Source organism: Lygodium microphyllum, chromosome 11, assembly GCF_053477565.2.
Source record: "Lygodium microphyllum isolate KBCC chromosome 11, Lygodium_microphyllum_v1.1.10, whole genome shotgun sequence".
In the NCBI taxonomy this organism is placed as follows: domain Eukaryota; kingdom Viridiplantae; phylum Streptophyta; class Polypodiopsida; order Schizaeales; family Lygodiaceae; genus Lygodium; species Lygodium microphyllum.
Window position 1 is genome coordinate 92,665,943 of NC_141145.1, and position 22,966 is coordinate 92,688,908.

A 22,966-nucleotide genomic window follows, 5' to 3' on the forward strand; every position below is an offset into this window, starting at 1 on the left:
TGTTGGAGAGGCTAGCAATGGTCAATGGACACCAAAGACGACAGTAGGATGGTGGCCATCGGGCAGCGGGCGGTAGCTGGAAGACAATCGCTAGGAGTTGGAGCAGTAGACAGAGTGGTGGCATCAGTCGCAATGGCTAGACAGCCATGTGGAGGAAGGTTGATGGCAGAGATCTACATGTGAATGCAAGATACTTGCACAAAAGGGATAGGATGAATGGTAGGCAGCCTATCTATTTATGGATGTAGATGGAGCCTTCCAAATTAGGGTTTGCACAGAAACTCTCTTGAACTGCTCGCTATTTTAGGATTTGTCATTAATTAAGCATGTTTTGGGGCTGTTTAAGAGGCTTATCAGCATATAATTAGCTCAACATCCCCTTTCAAGCCCAAAACAATGCTGCTATCTCCTCTTGTGAGGTTGAGTGCAAGGTAGTCTTCATGGCAAGAGTGGAATGTGTATGATTGCGTACTTTGTTTGTTGATCTACATTTATCATTGGAGGGTTCTACACCCATTTTCTCTGATAGCCAGAGTGCTATTGTAGTGGCACAAAATCCTATGTTTCATGCTCACATGAAACACATTGAGGTGCATTACCATTATGTCAAAGAGAGATGCTATGCAAGAGAGATCAGCTTGATGCATATACCCATGTACGAAAATGTTGCAAACATTTTCACCAAGGCACTACCATGTGAGAAGTTTGAGGCTTTTTGAAAATCTTTAAACTTATTATCCTTTGGTGTTTGATGATCTTTATACTTCATCACATTGTTACTATAGGGAGGTATTAGAATTTGTCAATTTTGGCCAATGCCCATGTAATTTGTAACTAGCCTTCCTCCTTGGATAGGGTGGTAAATAACCTGATTTAGCACTAATTACAACAAGCATAAAATTTACATAAACTGAAAATGCATGCTTTACTACTTTAATCTTGGAAATTGGACATCCTATTGGTCCCAAAATTGGCGCCCCTTGCAGTATTTCTTTATTTTATATTTCAAATGGAAAGAGTATAATTGAGATTCTTTGATCTCCTCCACTAATGCCTCTTGCTGTCAAAACTGACCAGAAAGCTTCCAAACCAATTTCCCTTGGCCTCTTGAATCTCCTTGAAATTCCTCAATTTCAGCTGCTACAATTCAAGTCCTAGGCCCTAGCACACATCTCGAGGTGGCTGTCAAACCCTAATTTTTATTGTAAATTAGAATTTACAGTAGAGATTGATTGAAATCTATTCCTCTAATGGCTCAAATTGCTAGAAAATGTTGAGATAACTTGAGAGATCGTTGGGGGATGAGAGAGAATATTATAGCGAGAGAAATTTCAGAGTTTCATCATGAGGAATGCTGAAAAGCTATTGTTGCCCCGCTCAAACAACCATGGAAGTTGTCAGCTATAGCTTAGGACCACCAAAAAAATTGCTGCCCCCTCCTATATATTGTCATCTACACTAGATGAACCTTGGGCTGTTGTCACCTGCTTCTGGAGGGCTCCAAACTATTGTTACATGTTGTAGGACCGATCCTTGGTGGTTGCAAATCACATTACCAGTATCTCTTTGCTCTCTAACAGCCTCCTTTTCTCTCACAGTGGTTGGAATAGACTCCATCATCCCCTAAAAACGTTTTTTCCACTTGCATCAACAAGTTTTGCCAAGTGACAGTCTTCTAATCCCATTTTTCAGCATTATCCAGCTTTTTAAATTAATTTTTAGAATATTAATTGTAAAAATTAATTGATTTATTATTCTAGTGCTCAAAAAATTAATTTCACCAGCCAATAATTGAATTGGCTAGGCCAATTTGTCTTCCAAGTATCTTTGAGTAGTTATTAGCCCTTAGACCGGCATTAGTTAATTAGTTAATGTGTAGTTTCTAATGTCACCATTGACATTAGTGGCCAATAAATTGGTCTAGGTCCAAATTTGAGGTGGAGTACCACCTAGTGCTTATTAGTTATAACTTATTACAACTTTTGCTTTTGGCATCCATTGCATTCTCAAGGTCCTTGGCCTATTACCATGAAATAACTGCCATGTGCATCACGTGCTAACAAACTTGCACATTTGATTAATAGCTTAATCAAATGTTATTGGCAAGATTAAAGCATCTCAAAATTTCACGTCCCCATGACATAATTTGTGTGATGTGGACACTTTAATAAGTGTCACTTTAGTATGTTTGTGTATCTAGTGTCTTGACATTTAAAAGTAGTGACACTAGGGACCAGAGTTAGTTAGCTTACCTCTAGTTAGTTGGTGGGGTGTGAGTGCTTAATGGAAGGAACATGAACACATAGAGAGACAGAGAGAGAGAGAGAGAGAGAGAGAGAGAGAGAGAGAGCAGAAAATGAAGGAAGAAATATTGCATTCATTGAAGATGAATGGTGAATACAATGATGTGGACTGATCAGTCCTTGCACGCAGCCCAAGACATCAGTGAGGGAACCAAATCAGGTTGAGATGATGGCAGCACCAAGTTGGAGAGTATTTGAGAGCTTGGGTGTGCTGAAATCTGCAAGAAGAAATGATCAGCCTTGTGTGGGCTGTGACTACATATAGCCAAACTCCTCTAAAACAGGCGGACAGCTAAAAAAGCCTCTAAATCTGGCCCACCTGCTGAAATAGGTGATATGATTGCAATAAATGCAATTTAATTACATAGAAAAAATGAGAAAATAACGACAAAATATCCTAGGCAGTCGTACTATCAGGAGGTGGAATCCAATTGACCGATAGAGAAAATGCACAAGAAATGTGCCTAAAATGAAGGAAATGCATAGAAATGAGTACTAAACTGCCAGAGCTCCAATGTCTTTGTCAAACTCTAACAGGAGCTCACAACCAAGGGATGACAGATTGACATGAGTAAAATAGGGCAGGCTTACATCCCCTCTCAAATCGTGGGAGTGTCTGAAGACCTAACAATCTCATATGATGAAGCATAGAAGCCTTGGGCAAAGGCCTTGTGAAGAGATTTGCTGCATTGTCCTGTGTGGGACAGTAGGCCAAGGCTAGCTCGGAATCCACGATCCGCTCACATACATAGTGAAACTGAACGTCAATGTGTTTTGTGCGGGCATGAAACATTGGGTTCTTCACTAGAGCAAGGGTACTCTGGTTGTCCATGCGTAGCTCCGTAGGTTCTCTCTGTGGAAAACCAATCATTGTTAACATATGATGGAGCCAAACTTTTCCATAGGCGTCAAACACAAGACATGGTCCTCAGCCTTTGTAGAAGAAAAGGCCATAGTAGGCTGCTTCTTGCTACTCCAAGAGATAGTTCCTGATCAAAGGGAGCAGGCATAACCTATAGTTGAATGTCTCGAATCCACATCACCTGCCTAGTCTGAATCTCTCCATCTAGAAAGAGTAACCCCCTTCTCATTCACCCTCCAATGATCCTGCATAGGAGTCTTCATAAAAGAAAAAATCAAAGCCACCATAAATATAAATATCTGGCTGAGTGTGGATGAGCCTGATAAGGGAGTCATCAAGGCACCTGTAGCAGTTAGTATCTGAAAGGGGATCTTCTATTGCCACAAGCTTGGACTCAGGGTCCATAAGGCAATAAAGAGGCTAACATGTGGCCATACCAAACTTTGAAAGTAACTCTTAGACATACCTGTGCTGCGAGATAAAGATGCCTTGTGCCATTTGATAAATCTCTAGACCAAGGAGGAAGTGTAGGATTCCAAGATCTGTCATCTCAAATTCTTGTCTTAGAATATCTCAAGCCCGATCAACCTCCGTAAAAGCGCTCCCTGTGAGGATAAGATCATCCACATATAAGATAATCAAAACACCTTATAGTAAAGGTTGGGGTCATGAGTTGGTCTCTGCAAGTCATTGTCACGAAAGAAGTGATCAATCCTTTGGTACCAGGCTCGTAGAGCTTGCTTTAGGCCATAGAGAGCCTTCCGCAATCGATAAACATCTCCCAAGTTTGATTCCGCTCGATCGAATCGAGCTCATCTTGCATAGCCTGTCTCCAAACATCTTGTGCAAGAGCCTCAACAACTGAAGTAGGCTCATTGTCATGGAGAATTTGGGTCATAAGAGCATAGTTCACACAAAGTGAACGATTCCGCTGGGCCTGTAAACGAGCTAATCTGTGTGGACTTGTAGGAGTAGCAAGAAAATGGGTAACACTTGTATCTTCCATGAGCCGCCGATACTATCGAGGAATGGTGATAGGCTCATCATGCTGCGAGAGAGGCTATGGAGCCTCCGGTACCTGCAAAGCATCTATTCGGGAAAGGAAACCCCCTCACTAAGTGAAGGTACATTCTCTTGTCCAAAGGAAGCTCTTTAGTTGACGGCGCCTATGCATCCCTAGAAGGTTGAGGGGATATAGAAGGGGTAGGGGTACTCTTTGAAGGAGTAGAGGAACCTGTCAACGGTGGTAGGGAAGCTAGAGTAGGAGGAGGAGAAAGAGGTGGAGGGGGAGGAGTCGATGACGAAGGAGGGGTGCAAAAAGATAACCTGTGGGGAAGGAGAGGTATAGAGGGTAGGGGAGGGGTAGTCGATGATGAAGAAGCACCTGCATTAAAACCATCAATTGGATCCTCGAAGGTTGCAGCCTCGTCGACAATCACATCTCTGCCTACCTCAATCTTTTGTGTCGTAGGATCATAGAGTTGATCGCCCTTCGTGGTAGTGCTATATCCCACGAAGATGAGCTTTCTTGACTTAGAGTCAAGCTTGGTCTTTCGCTTCTTATTGTCCACATGGACAAAAGCATTGCACCTAAATATGCACAAGTGAGACACGAAAGGCTTATACCAAAGAAAGCCTTATATGGAGTCATGTCCTGCAAAGTTGAGGTAGGAGAATGGTTGAGTATGTGAACCGCAGTCGCCGCCGCCTCACCCCAAAGGGAATGAGGTAACTCTCGATGCTCCAGCATTGATCGGCTAGCATCCTTCGGGCCATCTCCAACATGGTCCCGATTCATACGCTCCACTGCACCATTCTCAGATGGTGTGTTTGGATTGGTATACTCCACTCAAGTGTTGTGATCCTTGAAAATTGACAAAAGAGGCGAGAAGTAAGCTCTCCACCATGATTGGCTCGGACACCACGAACCTTGAAGGTCTTTTGCTTCTTAACAAACACCTTCCACTCAGAGAAACGGGAGCATGCCATGCTCTTGTACTTGAAGAAGTATGACCACACATAACGATTGAAGTCGTAAAAAATCATCATCAAGTACTTGGCCTTCGCAAGGGAGCCTGTGCCCATAGGTTTGCAAAGGTCAGTGTGAATCTACTCCAATAGTGTAGAAGCCCTCGGAGTGGCAACTTGTGGATGTGGTTGCCAATGCTGCTTCCCCTTCAAGCAGTTAGGGCAAAGGGCGTAAATAGGAGGGAAATCTCGAAGTCCCTCCACCATCTTCCTTCGAGAAGCCCGTTGGATCACATTTATGTTCAAATGACCATACTGAGCATGCCAAAGTAGCCCAAGGCTTGGGAAGACCTTGCGGCTGAGGCTGTGAATGTATAAAGCCCACCCTCTTGTGTGCGTGTTCAAAGAGTTGCACCTGTAGACTCATTCTCCATTGTAATTGCATCTTTGGTGAAGACCACACATGTACCTAGTTGGGTAAGACCATAGACAAACAAAATATTAAAGCCTAGATCAGGTACATAAAGAACTTTGGTAGAGGTAGATTGCCTGTTTGGTAATAGGGGAATGGTCCCCACTCCATGAACTAAAATCGTAGAGTTGTCACCAATGGTGATAGTGCCCCCCTTTGAAACCCAAGTCCTGAAGCCAATCCTGTCGAAAGGTCATGTGAGAAGAACCTCCACTATCGACGAGCCATGGCTTCTTTATATTGGAAGAAGCAAGGGTTGTATCTTGCTCAGTAAAGACATGCATGAAGGCAGACTCTGTCATGGTGGGTATAGCTTTCAAATGCTTTGAATCCATCTCCTTTGGCTTCAAATGGGGGTACTTGTGCCAACACTTCTCCTCGGGGTGAGTGCCCTTCCCATAGAGTGGGCACTTGGGCTTCATTTCCTTCTTCTCGTCCTTCTTGTCGTCTTGCTTCTTACCCTTGGCCTTCTTCTTTTTCTTCTTCCTGCCAACCATTGGTACTTGTAGTAAAAGCCTTGGAGGAGCCAGAACCATTGGCCGCTACCTCTTCGAGTCGCTCGTCATGCTTCAAGACAAGGGGTGAAAGCTCCTTCCATAAGAGTCTCTTATGGGTCCTTGATGTGATGAGATTGGTGTAGAAAATATCGAACCTAGGAGATGGCAGTTGCATCAATAGGATCATGGCCATATCCTCGGAGGATATCTTCTGTAAGTTCACCTCTCATGTCTTCCTCTTTGTGATGTGCCCCTTCATAGAAGGAGAGTCAAGACTAAGCATCTGCAAACTAGGATAGAGTCATGAACACTCATAAGCAGAAAGGATTGGCCCCGAGATTTGAGCTCATCCCATAGGGCAACATGGTCTAGGGAGGTACTATCAGTTGGATCCTCTTGAGGGTGGGGAATAGGCTTGGAAACGAGCTCCCAAAGATCAAAGGTGTCGAGGATGCACTCCACCTTGCAAGACCACAATGAGTAGTTGGCACCGTTGAGTTTATCTTCTTTGGGTAAGGAAGGAAGAACAAGCACTTGTATAGAGGGGATCAAGGAATGAATCTTCACAGTAGAAGGAGCCTTCATTTCAGATGGGGCCCGTTGTGAAAGATGAGCAGAAGAGGGACGGGTTCTAGGAGACTCCTCGTTGAAACTCCTAATAATCACTCCTTTGCTCAAAAGAGTGATGAGACAAAAGCTCCTCCTCTGAGTCATCAAAGCTTGTAAACTTGTAAGACATCTTCCAAATTTGCAATCACCCAAGAAATTGCACGTTGATGGAAATTGTGTGACTGTCAGAAGGCAATCAGCTACAGAAGGTGTAGATGTGCTGCATGAGCAAGGAAATATTGTTGCATGTAGCCACAGGAGATGCCGCTGCCTCTAGATGATGATGACTGATTGAAGAAGGTTGTCGCTGAGCAATAAATGCTGCTGCCAAGGGTCGCCAAGCTGAAAATGCAAATGTAGACCCACCAGATGCTGCCTCCTCCTCCACAAATAGCTGCGTTTGCCGCAAACGCAAGGCTGAATGGCTGCATTTGATAGCTGGGTTGCTTCTCGGCAATAGATCTCGACTTTGTGCTCTCTCTTAGGAGATGATACCATGTGAGTGCGCATTGGAAGAAGGAACATGAACACAGAGAGAGAATGAGAGAGAGAAAGTAGAAAATGAAGGAAGAAATACTGCATTGACTGAAGATGAATGCTGAATACAATGATGTCAAATAAGGCTGAGATGATAGTAATACCAAGTCGGAGAGTGTCTGGGAGCCAGAGTGTGCTGAAATCTTAAATATGAAGTGATTAGCCAAGTGTGGGCTGTGGCTATATATAGCCAAACTCTTCTAAAATGGGCCGATTGCTGAAAAGGCCTCTAAATCTGGCCAACTTGCTAAAATAAGTGATATGACTGCGCATAAAAAATGGGAAAATAATGACAAAATATCCCAGGTAGTCGTGGAGCAGGCAGGCACTGGCAAGAGGTGGAATCCCATTGACAGATAGAGGAAATGCACAAGAAATGTGCCCAAAATGAAGGAAATGCATAGAAATGCACACTAAATTGTTAGAGCTCCAATGTCTCCATCAGACTCAGATAGGAGTTCACAATGAGGAGATGATAGACCAACATGACTAAAATAGGGCAGGCTATCAGGTGGAGGGATGGCTAGGTCAACCTTGACCTAACTTAGGTTGTATCCTCTCTTATTAGTTCAGTTCAACAAGTACACTCTACTCTCTTGCTTTAACTCACCCACTATCACTGTCTCATTTCTCTCTGCTCCATAGCTGGTTCATTTTCTCATAGAGCCTAATGTTGGTGTTTGTGTGGCGTCGAGAACCATGACAATGAATATGAAGATGAGGATGAAGAAGAGCAAGGTAGAAGACACCACCATGATAGCATCAAGAGAGAGGTCACATGATCCGTCTCGGGAGGGGAAAGCTCCATGTTGGTAGAAGAGCAAGTCTCCTAGTAAGGTGAAACCGTGATGAGGAACGGTTCGCATACCATGTCTCAAGCCCAAGAAGGATTGATGCAATTCTGTAGATTAGCCTTGCATTGAAATATAAAACCGTGTAGAAGAGATTAGGGTTTGCAAAATAGAGGTCAGTAGTGAGATGCTCCAAAGAAAAACAAAATAGAAAGGCAAGCTAGATGAAAGAACCATGCAATGAAGGTTTGCTAGGTTTACTAGACAAGCCTTGGTACGATACTCCTTGTCCACATGGCCCAATCTTTAGCAGTGTGTGCAAAACCTATTTTTCTTAGGGAGTTGTTTTCCGGTGGATTTTGTTTCTTTGGTGCTGTTGGAGGAAGGGGTGTCACCCTTGTTTGGGCTTGCCTTTGCATCTTGTGGATTCTTGCTACTACCCATTTTCCCGTGCGAAGAAGAGACAACTAGACCCCTCTTTGAATAAGAGTATGTGGATGACTTCTTGTGGACTTGATTGTGCGCCTTGCGTAACACAAGAATTGACACTTCAACTCGTAGAAGGTTGGCAATCGGGGCAGGAAGATAATGTGCTGAATGAAATGGAAGTATTTTCAGATAGCTTATTCAAAAAGAATGTAACTTAGTCGTAATTTGACCTTGGAGAGTTAGTAGTGGCAAACTCAGTGAGTAACTATTAATATTCAGCCAACTTGACTTTCGGATCATCCCCTTTTAACATAAAACTTCCGAAGCTCAAAATTGCGATTGGTATGGCAAGTGCGATCTCTTGCCACATAGCGGTTAATGAGATGATTCCAACTCTTAGATGTGAGGAGGAAATGATGTATTTGAGAGTGGAACTCAAGAAGCAACCTTGCATTAACTCAACATTGGCTGTGGCATTGTGGGCTCTCCATTGATGGATGTCATCAAGGTGAGCTAATCGAGGGTTTGGCATAGGCTCGAGACCAACGATGAGGTTCCAAAACCCTTGAGATTCATGCATTTGTTGCATGAAGTTTGACTGATTGGTGAAATTTGTTTCGTTAAAATGAGTCTTATCCGTGAAGGCATTCTTGGCCGTCGCAATAGGAGTGGTAGTTTTAGGAGATGGATAAGGGGTGTAGCGAGGGTAGGGTGGATAGGGAGGTGGAGTGTATACTTGGGAATGAACCCCAGAGTGTCCACCGTGCATGCGGAAAGTGTGCACAATGGATCCAAATACGGGCATGGTAACTAAATGAGGAGCCCATGGAGGAGGGATAGGGACACATGGAGCAAAGGATAGAAATCCCTACATCGGAGTGACCCAAGGAATGTGTGACGATGCACCCTAAGTAGAGGATGGAAATCCATGCGTTTGAAAGGTCGGTGAATGGGGATGTGAGTGTTTGGGGGTAGTGAGGGGGATGCCCATCATAGCCGTCCCAAGGTGAAAAGAAGTGCTCACTTGTGGGTATGTGTAAGGCACAGTGTTAAAGGGTTGCACCCCCCCTAACGATGTACCGGGGTGGGAAGGGGGAATGAAGTGAGGGGAGGTGGAATATGGTGTGGAGAAAGAGAGTGTGCTAGGAGTGGAGATGGAGGATTCAACTCCTAGTGTGTTGGATGTGGAAGTGGAGTGCAATCCAAGGTTTTGGAATAAAGAGAGAAAATCGAGATGTGGACTAGAAGAGGATGGGATGGAAGGGATTTGAGAAGAGTGGTTTACATGCTCAAATGAAATAGAAGATGTAGATATACATGATGCTTTGAGAGCCCTCTCTATTGAAGTTTACATATTGAAAATCATCTAGATCTTGCACACCAAAAGGAGAAACAAGAGAGAGTTTTGATTCATATGACTCAAAGGGGTTGTATGATCTTGACATTGGGCCTAGTTGAGATAAAGAAAATGGTTTGCCAGCTGTCCCAAATGTCGTTTGTCCTCCATGATCAGAGAGGTGGCTAGGCTCACCAACTGGTCCGGATGGTATAGCAAAGCTAGGAGGAGGGATGTAAGCTCAACTATACGTGATGTGCAAGTACTCTTTAAACTCTTCCTTTGTCATGAGATTTAAATCTAGAATAGGAGAAAACAAAGAAAGTGAAGGTGAAGGTGGAGTTTGTCTTCCTCGTCGAGTCCATAATACCTCCTCAGGGCTTCCAATGATGGAGAAGCCTAATAAGACATCATTGGGTCTTGAGAAGGTGTTCGAGACATTGTGATTCGATTATGAGTTGTTTATGTGTGTCACACAAAACCAAGCCTCCACAATATTTCTAAGATACTCTTTAGAAGAGCACTGACTTTGATACTATGTGAAGAAATTGCTAGGGTTTGGATTGAGGAAACACAGTGTACGACCATGACAAAAGCACAAAGACAAAGACAATTATGTGCACAACTTAGACCCTAAACACAAAATGCAAAACCAAGGTGGTTCCATACGTAATGTACGGCACGTATAGATACGTACTATACGTCGTTCTGTATGGATAAATTTTTTATGTACGTAAAAATACGTACCTTTGTAAAAAAAAAAAAACAAGAGGATATTTTAGGGTGTTTCCCACTGTACATTAAGCATAAAGATATATACATTCCCTACTTAGTACTTATGACCATGTCATATCACAATTGAAACCTTTAAGCATTAAACATTTAACACGTGCATAACACTGAATAGTGAAAACTGAAATTTGAGACTATTAAACTAACATTGAGGAAGTCTACATGATAAAGAGCCAAAACATAACACAGTACACTGCATCAAACAACATACAATTGCTAACAAGGAAGTTAGGAACAATCCACCAAGGTGACAAATGTCAAGTCAAGATGGCTCCTAATAGAGCATACATATGTCATAAATAAAAACACCCAACTGAAATATATGAAAATACAAAATTTTTAGATCTGACTATAGTCACTAGTGCCCACAGTCCACTGCCTAGGCTCTAGCAAAACTCATGATCAGAAGAGGACGAAAATGAGGCTGAAGAGAGCATGTCTCCATCCGCCACGACATTGCCATCGTCGTCAAACTCTGGCTCTACCATCACAGGGTTTGTAGCCTGGACTGCATCACCTAGATCCTCCTCCTCCTCAGTGTGAATGAGACGAACTGCCTCATTCGCACATCGCCGAGGAGTCCGAATGGGTAGCCTCCCTTTGTGAATGTCTTTCCGTCGAGCACACTCTGGATTTGCAGCTTGCTCACGTAGTGGAATGCTATAAGCACGTGCGCGTGACCTTGTGACACGCCTATCCACCTCCTCCATCTCTCTATGAAGCATATACAAAATCTCCTGCTGCTCGTCCCTAATATGCTGGTCCTCATCTGTGATCGGATGATTCGGATCAGCCACCGGCTTGATACGTGAGGGATCAGCCTGTTCAAGATGGCAACATAGCATACATATGTTAACATTGAACAATAATGTAAATTTTAAATACTAATATAGAGATATAATATTTCAAACATGTAAATAGCTACTAGTTCGAACCTGCTTGGGTGTCCCCAAGGCATGGTAGGCGCGCACAAGCCTCATATTGGCCCTGCAATACACTAACTTCTCCAATTGAGAAGTGCTAAGCGATTCCGGATCTTTGTATGAATCAAAGAATAAGCACTCCGATTGCGCTCACAAGCACCCGTTGAGCAATCCTGCATTTGCAGGTGTCATTGGCTTGATAATTGCCATTGCTACACTTGATAGAGTGAAAGAGAGAGAGTGAGAGCACAGAGAGTGAGTTACCTGTGACAAGATACGTAGAGCCAAATAAGTCAGACGTGGAAGACCTTGCCGACCATAACTCTGCCACCATGTGAGAGGAAGACTAGTAGCCTTCGAACGCAATGCCATTGCCTGTGAAAATGATGGTCCCAAGTTATTCATGAAGCTGCACATCTCTGCATCTATTTGAAGCTGCTCCTCCTCGTCAAAGATACGTGCGATGAACTTGTCTTTCAGTTGCATGAGATGCTGCTCATGGAACAAGCCCGGGGTCTTGTAGAAAGGATGGAGTAAAGCAGCCATCCCATGAATGGGACGACTCATAAACTTCCACCGACTCTCTACAAGAGTCAAGATATCATCTCGACTGCAAAAATCAGCAACATCAAAGTTTAGACACATTGCAAGGCCAATGCATGTGCTATACTATATAGCCTATGCATTAAAATTTAATAATAAGCAAATAGCATATGCAAGCAGCCATAAAGAGGTACAAGAACAAAATCTAGTACTTACCGCTGCTGGGACAAGGCTTGGCATGCTGTGATATGGCTCTTCATCTGCATGAAGAGGTGATAAACCAGACCCAATGTGGAGCCCTCCATGTCCATGACTCGTAGCATCACATACATGAGCTGCAAAGCCACTGTCAAATCCTGTACCTTTGTCCAAAAAGACTCATCTAGGATACGCCTTTGAATGGCTTTGGTCGCCTCTTTTTGTGCATGAGACATGTCCCTCCACTTTGGGTCCACAACTGTTTGCAAAAGTGGATCCCTAAGCTTGAAGAGCCTTTGCAACACCAAAAACATGTATGCAAATCTGGACTTGGAGGGCCGCACCATATCTAGATTACTGTGACTACGAAAGATGGCTAAAGCCTGATGCTTCTTTGGAAAGAATGTGGTCATCCTAGTAGCATCTGAAACTGTGGGCTGCACCCAAGGTAGTTTGCCTATGTCCTCCATAAGCAAGTCTAGACAATGGGCTGCACATGGAGTCCACACAATGTGTGGGAACTCCGCCTTTACCATTTTTCCCATTGCCTTGCAGCTGGATGCATTATCTGTAACAACTTGGACCACATTCTCTTTATCAATCTCCATGATGGTTGTACGAATATGCCCATAGATAAACTCACCTGTGATCTTCTCTCCTACCTTCCCTGCATCTACAGCGCGCAAGAAGTAAGTACCAAGACAAGAGGAGACAAGTATATTTATGATGTGCCGCCTGCGTATATCACTCCATCCATCAGAGATGATGGTGTATCCAAACTGCTGCCAGCCAGCTTTCACTGGGACCAATGCCTTATCTATTAAGGCCTTTTGCTCGTCAAGTGCAGTGGTGCGCATTTTTTTGTAATCCAGCCCACACCATGAATCTGTAGCACTAGCACCCACTTGGGCAATGGCCCTAACCATCCTCTTCCACTGCTCAGTCCTTAAGACATTGAAACTGATGTTGCACTCAATGAGAGTGCGAGCAATCTCCATCTCAGCCACCTTCTGACGCTCTCTCACCCAAGATTGAGAATGCACACGTGAAGGCAAGGTGGTTTGCCTAGGCACATGCACATCATTAGAACCTTCCTCCTCCTCCTCCTCCTCCTCCTCCTCCTCCTCCTCCTCCTCCTCCTCCTCCTCCTCCTCCTCCTCCTCCTCCTCCTCCTCCTCCTGCATGACACGAGCCCTCTTCCTACTAGCAGATGGCTGCTCTGAGGCAACGGGCTGAGACACAAAACTCTCCTCTACTTGTGTATGAGGATCACCAAACTCTGCAATAAGAGCATCGTGCAAGGCGTCTTGTGTTTTCTGGGATCCTTGGCTTTTTGCTGCTGCCCCCATTGCTGGGAAGTTCTCAGCAATCAACTTCTCTCGGACAGTTTTTGGCACCTTCTTGCACGTGCTACAGTTGTTTGTGCAATTGATGCCTGTCAAATGCTTCACCACACGCGTAATTGTACTGGTCAATGTGAAATTGCAGAATTTGCATGACCATCTGCGACTACCTGAACCAGCTTGCTCGGGAGTGTTGACGATATGGAGTATATTGGTATACTCCTTCCAATAGGGATTGACTGGTTTCGGCATGATGGCTCCTGGAGCAAGATAAGAGAGAAAAACATCAGTAAATATGTGCGTGCGGGTACACAAGAATCAACGCGAGCGAGCGTGCGAGAGAGAGAGAGAGAGAGAGAGAGAGAGAGAGAGAGAGAGAGAGAGAGAGAGAGAGAGAGAGACGCAGAGAGAGAGAGATAGAGAGAGACGAGACGTACCTGGTCTGTGCACGCTAGCGCCTCCTGTAGCTCACGTAACCTGCAAACACTGAAACAGTGAACACGTTTGGGGCTTTTGTCTCAATTTGCCCAAGAAAATCCACAAATAACCAAGCGAGGCAGAAATCGTTAGGCACATCACGTTTTCGGCCCCAAATTTTACATGAAAAAAATGATCACGTTTTTTATGTTCCATACGTACACAAAACGTACGATTAGTACGTACCGTACGGTAACGATTTGTATGTACGTACTGAACCTACCTTGTGCAAAACTCAGACCTCAAAATGCAGGAACACAAAGAGAGAGAGAGAGAACTCTAAAGTGAACGAATCAATGTAGGAAATGAATGTAAGAGTGTATAGAATGCTCAAGGGCAAGGTAGTAGAGATTTGGAGTCTAACGTCCATCAGAGATGGATGCCAAGTGCTATAACCAGTGGTCGGAGATGTCGTAGAGCAGGAAAGAGAAAGGGTAGAGGAGCACCAAGCAACAACATATGTGATGAAGGATAATGTAGGCTGGAGCCTAACTGCAAAACACAGCAGTGGAAGGAGCTGCTGGAGAGAGAAACTTGACGCTAGGTGTTGGGGCAGCAAATGCAGACAGGAATAGGTGTTGGCGAGGTTGGTGATGACTAATGGATACCAAACGTAGCAATAAGATGGTCACCAGGTAGTAGATGGCAATTGAAAGGCAGTTGCCAGGAGTTGGAGCTACAGACAGAGCGTTGGCAGCTGTTGCAAAGGCTTGACAGCCACGTGGAGAAAGGCTGATGGTGGAGATTTGCATGTGAACCCAAGACACATATACATAAGGGATAGGCCGATTGGTAGGTAGTTTGTCTATTTATAGATGTGGATGGACCCTCCCAAATTAGGGTTTATAGAGAAACTCTCTCGAATCTCTCCCCATTTTAGGGTTTGTTGTTAATTAACTATGTTTTGGGGCTGTTTAAGAGGCTAATCAATATACAACACATTTTTCAGCTCAACAGTTGGTGATTGTGGTTTTGAGATTTCCATTGTCTTTGAGATAGCCACCACCCCATCTCTCTTGTTGGGGGTTACCTTGAGACTGAGGAGTGGGGGTCTAGTTATGTTTTTGTTTGGGTTGTGTACCTTTAGCCTTTGAGTGATACTTGTCATCAAAATGTCTAGCCTTTGGTAGAGTTTGCAATACCTATTTTTCTTGGGTACGTTTTGTCATTCCTGCTTGAGTTGAGATCAAATGTTCCCTTATAATTCACTATTTTGAGTTTGGCTTTGGTTTTGAGCTTTCTTGCCTTTCTTTTGTTGCCCTATTTGACAAGTGATAACAACAACCCCCTCTGAAGGTAAGAGCGACGGTCAACCGTTTTATGGAATTGATTGAACAGTTGAGTCTAGCGTACTAGTTAACACTCAAACTCATAAAAGGTAGGTATAGTAGGTTGTGAGATTACTTGTTGAACAAAATTGAAATATTTCTTTGGTAACCTGTCCAAGATCAATGTGACTTGGTCATTAGGGGACTTAGGAGCCCCAATAGTGGCAAACTTGGTAAGTAAATGCTAGTATTCTGCTAACTTTACTTTTAGGTACTCTTGGTTTGTGATTTTGAACTCTTGGAGCTATGGTTGAGATTGATACAATGATTCCTAGCTTGAGCCGCATAGTGGTCAGTCAAGTGTCCCCACCACTCAGATGCTTCAAAATGGTGAAGTTGTGAGTGGAAGTTTAGTAGTAATCTTTGCATTAACTCAACTATGGCTGAAGCATTACATGCTTTCCAAGAGTGGACAAGCTCAAGTAGAGCCCACTGCACTAAGTACCATAAGTTTTGTGAGTCTAGGATGTGCCTCATTAAGTTTGACTAAGTGGTGTAATTAGACTTGTAAAAATGAGTCTTGTCAATGAAAATATCCTCGGTAGTTGCAGATAAGGAACTAGAACTATGAGGTGTCGGGAAAGAAGGGTAAGAGAGGTAAGGAGTGTAGGATGGGAAAGATGGGTAGGTAGAAATAGAATGCAGGTTTCTGTAAGGTGGTGTTGGGAAAGGCATTGGGACTTGATATCCTTGTCGAACTATTGGTTGAGGCACGTGGAGATAACCAGAAGGTCCACGAGGAATTGCTAGACTTGCAAACTGGAGTACCAAATGTTGACGAGTGCACGAGGATCGAGATAGTGTAGTTGAGATATGCACAGTGAGAGAGGGAGTAAGTGCAGAGTAGAGAGGGTGAGAGAGAGTGAAAGCATGACACTCAATGTGTGGATACAATGACGAAGTGTACCACTTTAGGTTTTACAAGAAGCACATGCGTAAGGTGCGTGCACACCCAAGCACCATCAAAGGCATGTGAGCCTTTATTCCCAATAACCTCCCATCCAAAGGCAACGTGCCTGAAGGTAGAGGAAAGAATAAGCTAAGTCTATGTATGTACAAAGCTGAAATACACGTATACCATCCAATGCCCATCATTTGGTGGCAATGAGCAAACCGCTTTGCTGCAGGACCCTCCGTGAGAAGGTTTGCACGGTTATCATCTGTATGTACCTTGACAAGCTCAATGCTCTTGTTGTCAAGTATATCCCTGATAAAATGATACTTCACTTGTATGTGCTTTGTCTTTGTATGAAAGACAGGATTTCATGCTAGCATGATAGCACTTTGACTATCACAATGGAGGATAGGAATCTCTGTAATGCCAAGCTCTTCACCAGACGTGAAAGCCATAAAGCCTCCTTGCATGCCTCAGTGGTAGCCAAGTACTTTGTCTCTATAGTAGACAATGCAACACACTTTTGCAGTGTGGATACCCAGGAGACTACTCCTCCCCTGTGAATGTGGACACATATCGTGAAGTAGACTTCTTGCACATTTAGGATGACTAGCATAGTTTGCATCCATGAAGCTAACAATGTGTTATTTTGTGCTTTCCAAAGCAGATGCACAAGTCCTTTGTGCCCTTAAGGTATCTCATGATACCCTTCATTGCTTCCCAATGCTTTTTGCTAGGATATGCCATGTACCTGCTAACCACTCCCACCGCAATGCAATGTTAGGACATGTAGCAACCATAGCATATATCAAGCTACCAACAATTGAAGCATAAGGAATCTTGGCCATCTTAGCCTTTCCATCATTAAATGTAGGGCTGTCATTTGCACTAAGTTTCACATATGGAGGCAACGGTACACCAGTGGCTTCCCCGCCCGCCCCCCCCCTTCATATTGAAATGTTGCAAAACCTTAGCAACATACTCCTGTTGTGACAAATAGAGAAGACCCTTTGATCGGTCCTTGAGCATGTGCATGCCAAGAATATGATTGGCCTCACCTAGATCCTTTATATCTAAGCTACTGTGTAAGCTTTGCTTCAAGGAGTCTAAGGCATAAACATCCCTACATGCAATTAGCATATCATCCACATACAAAACCAAGAGAATAAGACTGCCATTTGCTGTCTTCTTGGTGTATAAGTAGTGATCAGCTTGAGATCTATGGAATCCCTAAGATTGTATAAATGTATCAAATTTATGATACTATTCTCGTGGTGCTTGTTTCAGCCCATATAAACTCTTGTTGAGTCTACATATCATGTGCTCTTTCCCCTTTGCAACAAAACCCTTAGGTTGCTGCATATAGATCTTCTCATGCAAATCACCATGTAAGAAAGCTGTTTTTACATCCATCTATATGAGTTCGGTATCTTCAAATACAACCAAGCCCAAAATGGTTCACAGAGTAATCATTTTGACTAGAGGAGAAATAATTTCATCAAAATCAATTCCATGTTCTTGCTTGTACCCTTTAGCAACTAGTTGTGCCTTGTACCTTGGCAAAGAACCAGAAGTGACTTTCATTTTGTAAACCCATTTGCATGGTAGCACTTTTTGCCCTTTAGGCAAATGCACCAAATTCCAAGTGCTATTTTTCATGAGAGATTCCATCTCTGATTGCATAGCGTTATGCCATTTCTTGCTGTCTTTTTTGTGCATTGCTTCTTGGAAGCATGATGGCTCACCACAATCTATCAACATGACCTAATCAACCACATAATTGGCACCAAGAACAAACCTATTTGGCTGTCTTTGCATTCTTGTCGACCTACAGACCCAATGATTAAGATTTGCTGGCTGTTCAGCTTGCAAAGCTGCATTAACAGCTTGCTGTTGTGTAGGTTCTGCATGCTGTACAGTTGGTTCTGGTTGTTCCAAAGGCATTTGTTCTTGTTGAAATTGTGGTACATCATGGGTAATATCTTGTTGATCATTTTCAACATTATTTACTGCATTTTCAGGGACATTTACAGTAGGTATTTGCTGCCATCTAGTGGGCATCCTTTGCTGGCCTATTGGTGCATCTTCTTGGAATACAATCCTTTTGACTTCCTTAGTCTTTTCTGGCTGTTTGTGTGTGCAATCTTCTTGGAAGATAACATCATCCTTAGTCTTTTTTGGCTGTTTGTTGTGATTTTCCTTGCGATATGCATAAATGTCTTGCAGCCAAACACTCTCAAGTGAACATACGAAGGTGGCTTGCCCTACCATGCCGAGAAGAGCCTTAATTTCCGAGTTAGATTGTCTCGTCTTGCATTGAAATCTCGAAATCCGAGAAAAGCCCCAAAATTTCGAGTCAAAATTGCACAGTGTGTGTGGGCATAGGAACGAGCGTCAGTGGGAGAAGAGAAAAAATTGTAGGAAATAATAAAAAAATGGCAAAAATGTTAACTTGTCTCTTGTCGCGTGCTGCTTTGTTGCATGATTGCATCACCGTCCCCATTGACTGTTGGACTTGCGTCGCCTGCTGTGCCTCCGTTGGTGACTGGTCCGTCTAAGGTGCAGCCTATGTGGTCACGTGCCACCTGCTTGGTCGCAGGCTGTCGTCTGCGTTGGCCTTGGCGTTTGTAGCCTGCTCGCTAGCTGGCGTAGCCAATCACTTGCTCCCAGCGTGTCACCTGTTGAATCTGCACCAACTTGACAGTCGCCCGTCTCTCTCTCGCCTCATTGTGACCACTTGTTGCGTGTCTAGCTCACGCTTGACCTGCCTCGAGAAGCGTGCACTCTTGAGCTGCCTCTTGCCTATTTTGATACCGGTTTGTTGACGAGTGCGTGAGGATCGAGACAAAGTGTAGCTGACATATGCACAACGAGAGAGGGAGTAACTGCAGAGTAGAGAGGCTGAGAGAGAGTGAAAGCGGGACACTGAATGTGTGGGTACAATGACGAAGTGTACCACTTTAGGTTTTTGATAATATATATAAAGTACATGTGTAAGGGTGCATGCACACCCGAACACTATAAATGGCACCATGAGCCTTTATTCCCAACACCAAATGGTCAAGTCTCAAGAGGGGAAAAGGGTGGCTACGCAACCCATGCAAAGGATATCCCCAAAGTGCTTAGTTTGGAGGACAAGCCTCCACCACCGATGCACCGCCACCATCCGGATAAGCAAAATTTGAGGACCTAAAAGGAAGTGAAGTGCCTAGGTTCAAAGATCCCCCTTGTGTGGAATGTAGTGAAACAAGTGGAATGGTGAAGGATGATGTGAATGAAGGTGTCAATGTAGATGTGGAAGTGGATGTGGAAGTGACAAAAGAAAAGGGTGGGATTTGGAATGGTGGTGTAGACGAAATGGGATAGAATGTATTTGATTGATTTTGTAAACTACAGATTGACTATGAGAAGCAACACTCAAAGAAGGAATGCTAGAAGAAGAAGTACATAATTTTTTCTTATAACCCCCTCTACTTGTATCAATATACATAGACTAGTCGTCTTTAGGAGTCATCCCATCTTCAACAAATTGAAACTCAATTTCTTCATAACGTGTTTTAGGATCTTGCATAGGTTTAGGAACATAAGAAGAAAAAGGAATAAAAGTAGAGATTTGTGTACCTTCCACTAGAGTAGATGGATCGGCGGGCTAGAAGAATGGAACATACTTGTTGTCTCTTTCTCCAACAAAGGGCCCATCCTTGATAGAGGCTTTGATGACCCTGCAACATCTTCAGACTTATGCACAACATCTGTAGGAAAAGAGCCATATTCACCTTCAATTGCTTTCCGAGCTCGATGCATGAGAATCAAGTTGTACTCAACCCGTGTAATCTTGAATGGTTGGTAAGAGCCATGATAGTTAGATATTTTTGTGCCAGTGTCAGCTGAACACAAGATAAACACAAATGTAGGACAAAGCAGAGAGTGATAATGATATAAAAATAGAGATGAACAGTAACTTAGAAACCATGAAGATGAAAGAAGAATGAAGAATGAATACAATGCTCAATGTAGTAAACACACTATGTAGAGTGAATACAAAACCACGAACTCTCATGTCTTTGTAAGACTGGGGCAGAGAGATGGGTTGGAGAGTGTGTCATACTCTAAACGGATCTGGAAATGCAGCAAGCAGCCTCCAAGCAGTTAACCAGCTGCAGAAAATAGTAGAAGACAGCTTTGAAGCCTGCATTGTCCCAAAAATGCAGGGCTGAGTTTGTTGTTGACTGATCTGGTAGCGTAAACACAGCAAACTGACGATGGCAAGATGCTAGAGTGACTGTGCAGGCTGGGCAGCAGGCTGAAAATGCAGTAGTCTGGAGGGCAGGTGATGGCTGGCTGATTCAAACATAATTGACTGACAATGGCTGAACAGCAAAATGCGGCAGTTTTGGGGCTGGTGATTATGCAGCAGTCTAGAGGGCAGGCAATGGCTGGCTGATGCAAACACAGTCGATTGGCAATGGCTGAACAGCAAAACACAGCAGTTCTGGGGCTGGAGATGACTGGACAGCAGCAAACATGAACTGATGGATGGCTGGAAATTGGCACCTGGCTGTAGGACAGCAGCACAGACTGAGATATTTGTCTAGAAGGGATGTGGACAGTGGTAGACAATGCACCAGCAATCTGCAAACTAAGATGGGGTGAGTGGAAGGGTAGCATTCCATTTATAGATGTGGATCCACCCAAACGAGGGTTGGGACATGTACACTCTCCAAGAAAGTTTGGTAATTTAATGAAGAGTTTGGTAATGATATGTTTTGGGGTCATTTTAAAGAGCTAATTGAATGTTTCAAGTTGATGATGTATCTCTTAGCTCAACAGAGCTATGTTGCTAGTGTTATCACTTTGGCAAGAAGGGGCTTCTCTAAAGGAATGTAAGGATTTAGTGGCATTGTAGGAGGAGCGGGAGAAGAAGAAGAAAAAGAGTAAGGATTTCGATGAGTGGTCATTCTCTTTCGATTTAGATTCAGATTTAGGACCTCTAGCCATGGTGAAGGTCTAGGCTTCAATGGGGGTCATCTAAGGTGAAGGCCATGAATGCCTCCACTTTTGCCTTCTAGCCCCAGTGGTGATTGTCATCCCTCATGATTCTCGTGTGAGAGGGTTTGTGAGAGGATGATGGAGGTGGTTAGTTGAGCCTCAACCATATGAAGGTGGATTGAGCCTTCCCATACGCATTGAAGTTTGACAGGTCTTCATATCCAAGAGCTAGGATTGACATATAGGGTCATGACGAGCTGTTTTGTTTGATAGAGAGTAGGTTTTGCTCCTAGTTAGAGCACATGAGGGGACACTTTAGCAATCTTGACCAAAGGTGGGAAATCCATGTTCATGTTGTGCTTTCTATGAAGTTGGTTTGTGACAAGCACAGAGAGTTTTTGACGATTTTTGTTTTCAAGATTTGTACAGTCAACATCACCATTATGTTGTCTATCAGGTGCCTTGTTCGTGGTGGCTTGTGCATCCATTGCTCAACTATCCATGGTCCCATCTAATGGGCATTGTTATATGTCCTATGATGAGTCATTATCATTGTTTTGTATTGTACCAGGTCACCCATGATCTAAGAGAGAATGTTAGCTTATTAGACATCTAATGTGTGAGTTTGTGCTTATTAGTGGGCTACTTGTATTTTACTCCCAAATGTGATGTAGACTAGTGGCCTTATTTCTTGGTGCCCACATTTTAGTGGTCGACTTGTAGTATTGGGTGCTTGTTGGGGGCTGGCTGACTTGCTCATGTTTGGGGCCTATTTATAGGTAGGTAGGCTCCTCCTCTTTCCTTCATTTGCTTCCTTGGTGGAGAGGGAGACGGTGCTCCTTCTCAGTGTCTCAAAGTTTGAGTTTGCATTGTCTTGAGCCTTGGTATATGGATTCCATTTCCTGAGCATTCTCTTCTTTAGTTCTTTGTTCTTTGTAGTGTTTCTCTTTTATGTTTTGTTTGTGCAATTTCTTGCAATAGTTTCTCACACTTCCATCACTGCCCTACTTCTAACAAGAAGCAATCTACAAGGCCACATCTAGTTGTAAGGGTGAATATTGGGCAACATTTACAACTACTTTGGAATGTGTATGGCTCAGACACCTTTTGGTTGATCTTAGTGTGGGATTGTAGTCACCCACTTCTATTTATATTGATAGTCCAAGTGCCATGGTAGTTGTGAGAAACCTAGTGTTTCATGCTTGCACTAAGCATATTGAGGTGCATTACCATTATGCTGGAGAGAGGTTCCATGGAGGGGAGTTTGACATGGTTTATGTCCCTACACAAGACCCTTTGATAGATTTATTTACTAAAGCTCTTTCGAGAGAAAAGTTCGAGGCCTTCCGCAAGGCTTTAGGCTTACTATTAGTTACGGATTCATGTGGCACTCCTTGTGTATGTCCACATCATTCACTTCAGGGGGGTTTGTTACACTTTTGTGTTCCTTTGTTGTTTTGGTGTGAATGCTCCCTTATCCACAGACACTTGTTACCTCTAGCTTCCTTGTGTGAACACCCAGTTACCTTGGTTGTGGTACTATAGTACTTGAGGGACTGTACTTTCATTCAACCATTCTGAAGGTGATGTCACAGAGCAGTCGAGGGTAAGTCAGGATGGAATGATTGTAAATCTGATGCAGAATGTCTGAAACCTGACCACTCCATGCTGGAT

The 22,966-nt window shown here is 43.6% G+C and overlaps 3 protein-coding genes across 3 annotated transcripts in view; 1 reads left to right on the forward strand and 2 right to left on the reverse strand.

The window, feature by feature from the left end:
- The window catches only part of LOC148029087 (Insulinase (Peptidase family M16) family protein), a 165,513-nt gene that overhangs the window by 13,711 nt on the left and 128,836 nt on the right, over nucleotides 1-22,966 (forward strand). The gene's annotated exons all lie outside the window — the stretch shown is intronic.
- Nucleotides 10,983-11,698, reverse strand: LOC148029088 (uncharacterized). The gene is made up of 2 exons (XM_087688753.1): nucleotides 11,532-11,698; nucleotides 10,983-11,417 (listed from the first exon to the last, which is right to left on the reverse strand). Exons 1-2 carry the CDS (start codon nucleotides 11,574-11,576, stop codon nucleotides 10,983-10,985), a joined length of 480 nt encoding a protein of 159 aa, XP_087544879.1. The 5' UTR covers nucleotides 11,577-11,698.
- On the reverse strand, nucleotides 11,670-13,855 carry LOC148029089 (uncharacterized). Its single transcript, XM_087688754.1, has 2 exons — nucleotides 12,279-13,855; nucleotides 11,670-12,129 (listed from the first exon to the last, which is right to left on the reverse strand). The coding sequence occupies exons 1-2, from the start codon at nucleotides 13,853-13,855 to the stop codon at nucleotides 11,670-11,672; spliced, it is 2,037 nt and encodes a 678-aa protein (XP_087544880.1).

What these genes read in the sequence shown, in the direction of transcription:
- LOC148029088 (XM_087688753.1), bottom strand. Translation starts at nt 11,576, where the DNA reads ATGAGGCTTGTGCGCGCCTACCATGCCTTGGGGACACCCAAGCAG. An exon ending in CCTTGGGGACACCCAAGCAG is followed by an intron (nt 11,418 to 11,531) that starts GTTCGAACTAGT and finishes CATCTTGAACAG; the next exon opens with GCTGATCCCTCACGTATCAA.
- LOC148029089 (XM_087688754.1), bottom strand. Translation starts at nt 13,855, where the DNA reads ATGCCGAAACCAGTCAATCCCTATTGGAAGGAGTATACCAATATACTC. An exon ending in CAAGCCTTGTCCCAGCAGCG is followed by an intron (nt 12,130 to 12,278) that starts GTAAGTACTAGA and finishes TGATTTTTGCAG; the next exon opens with TCGAGATGATATCTTGACTC.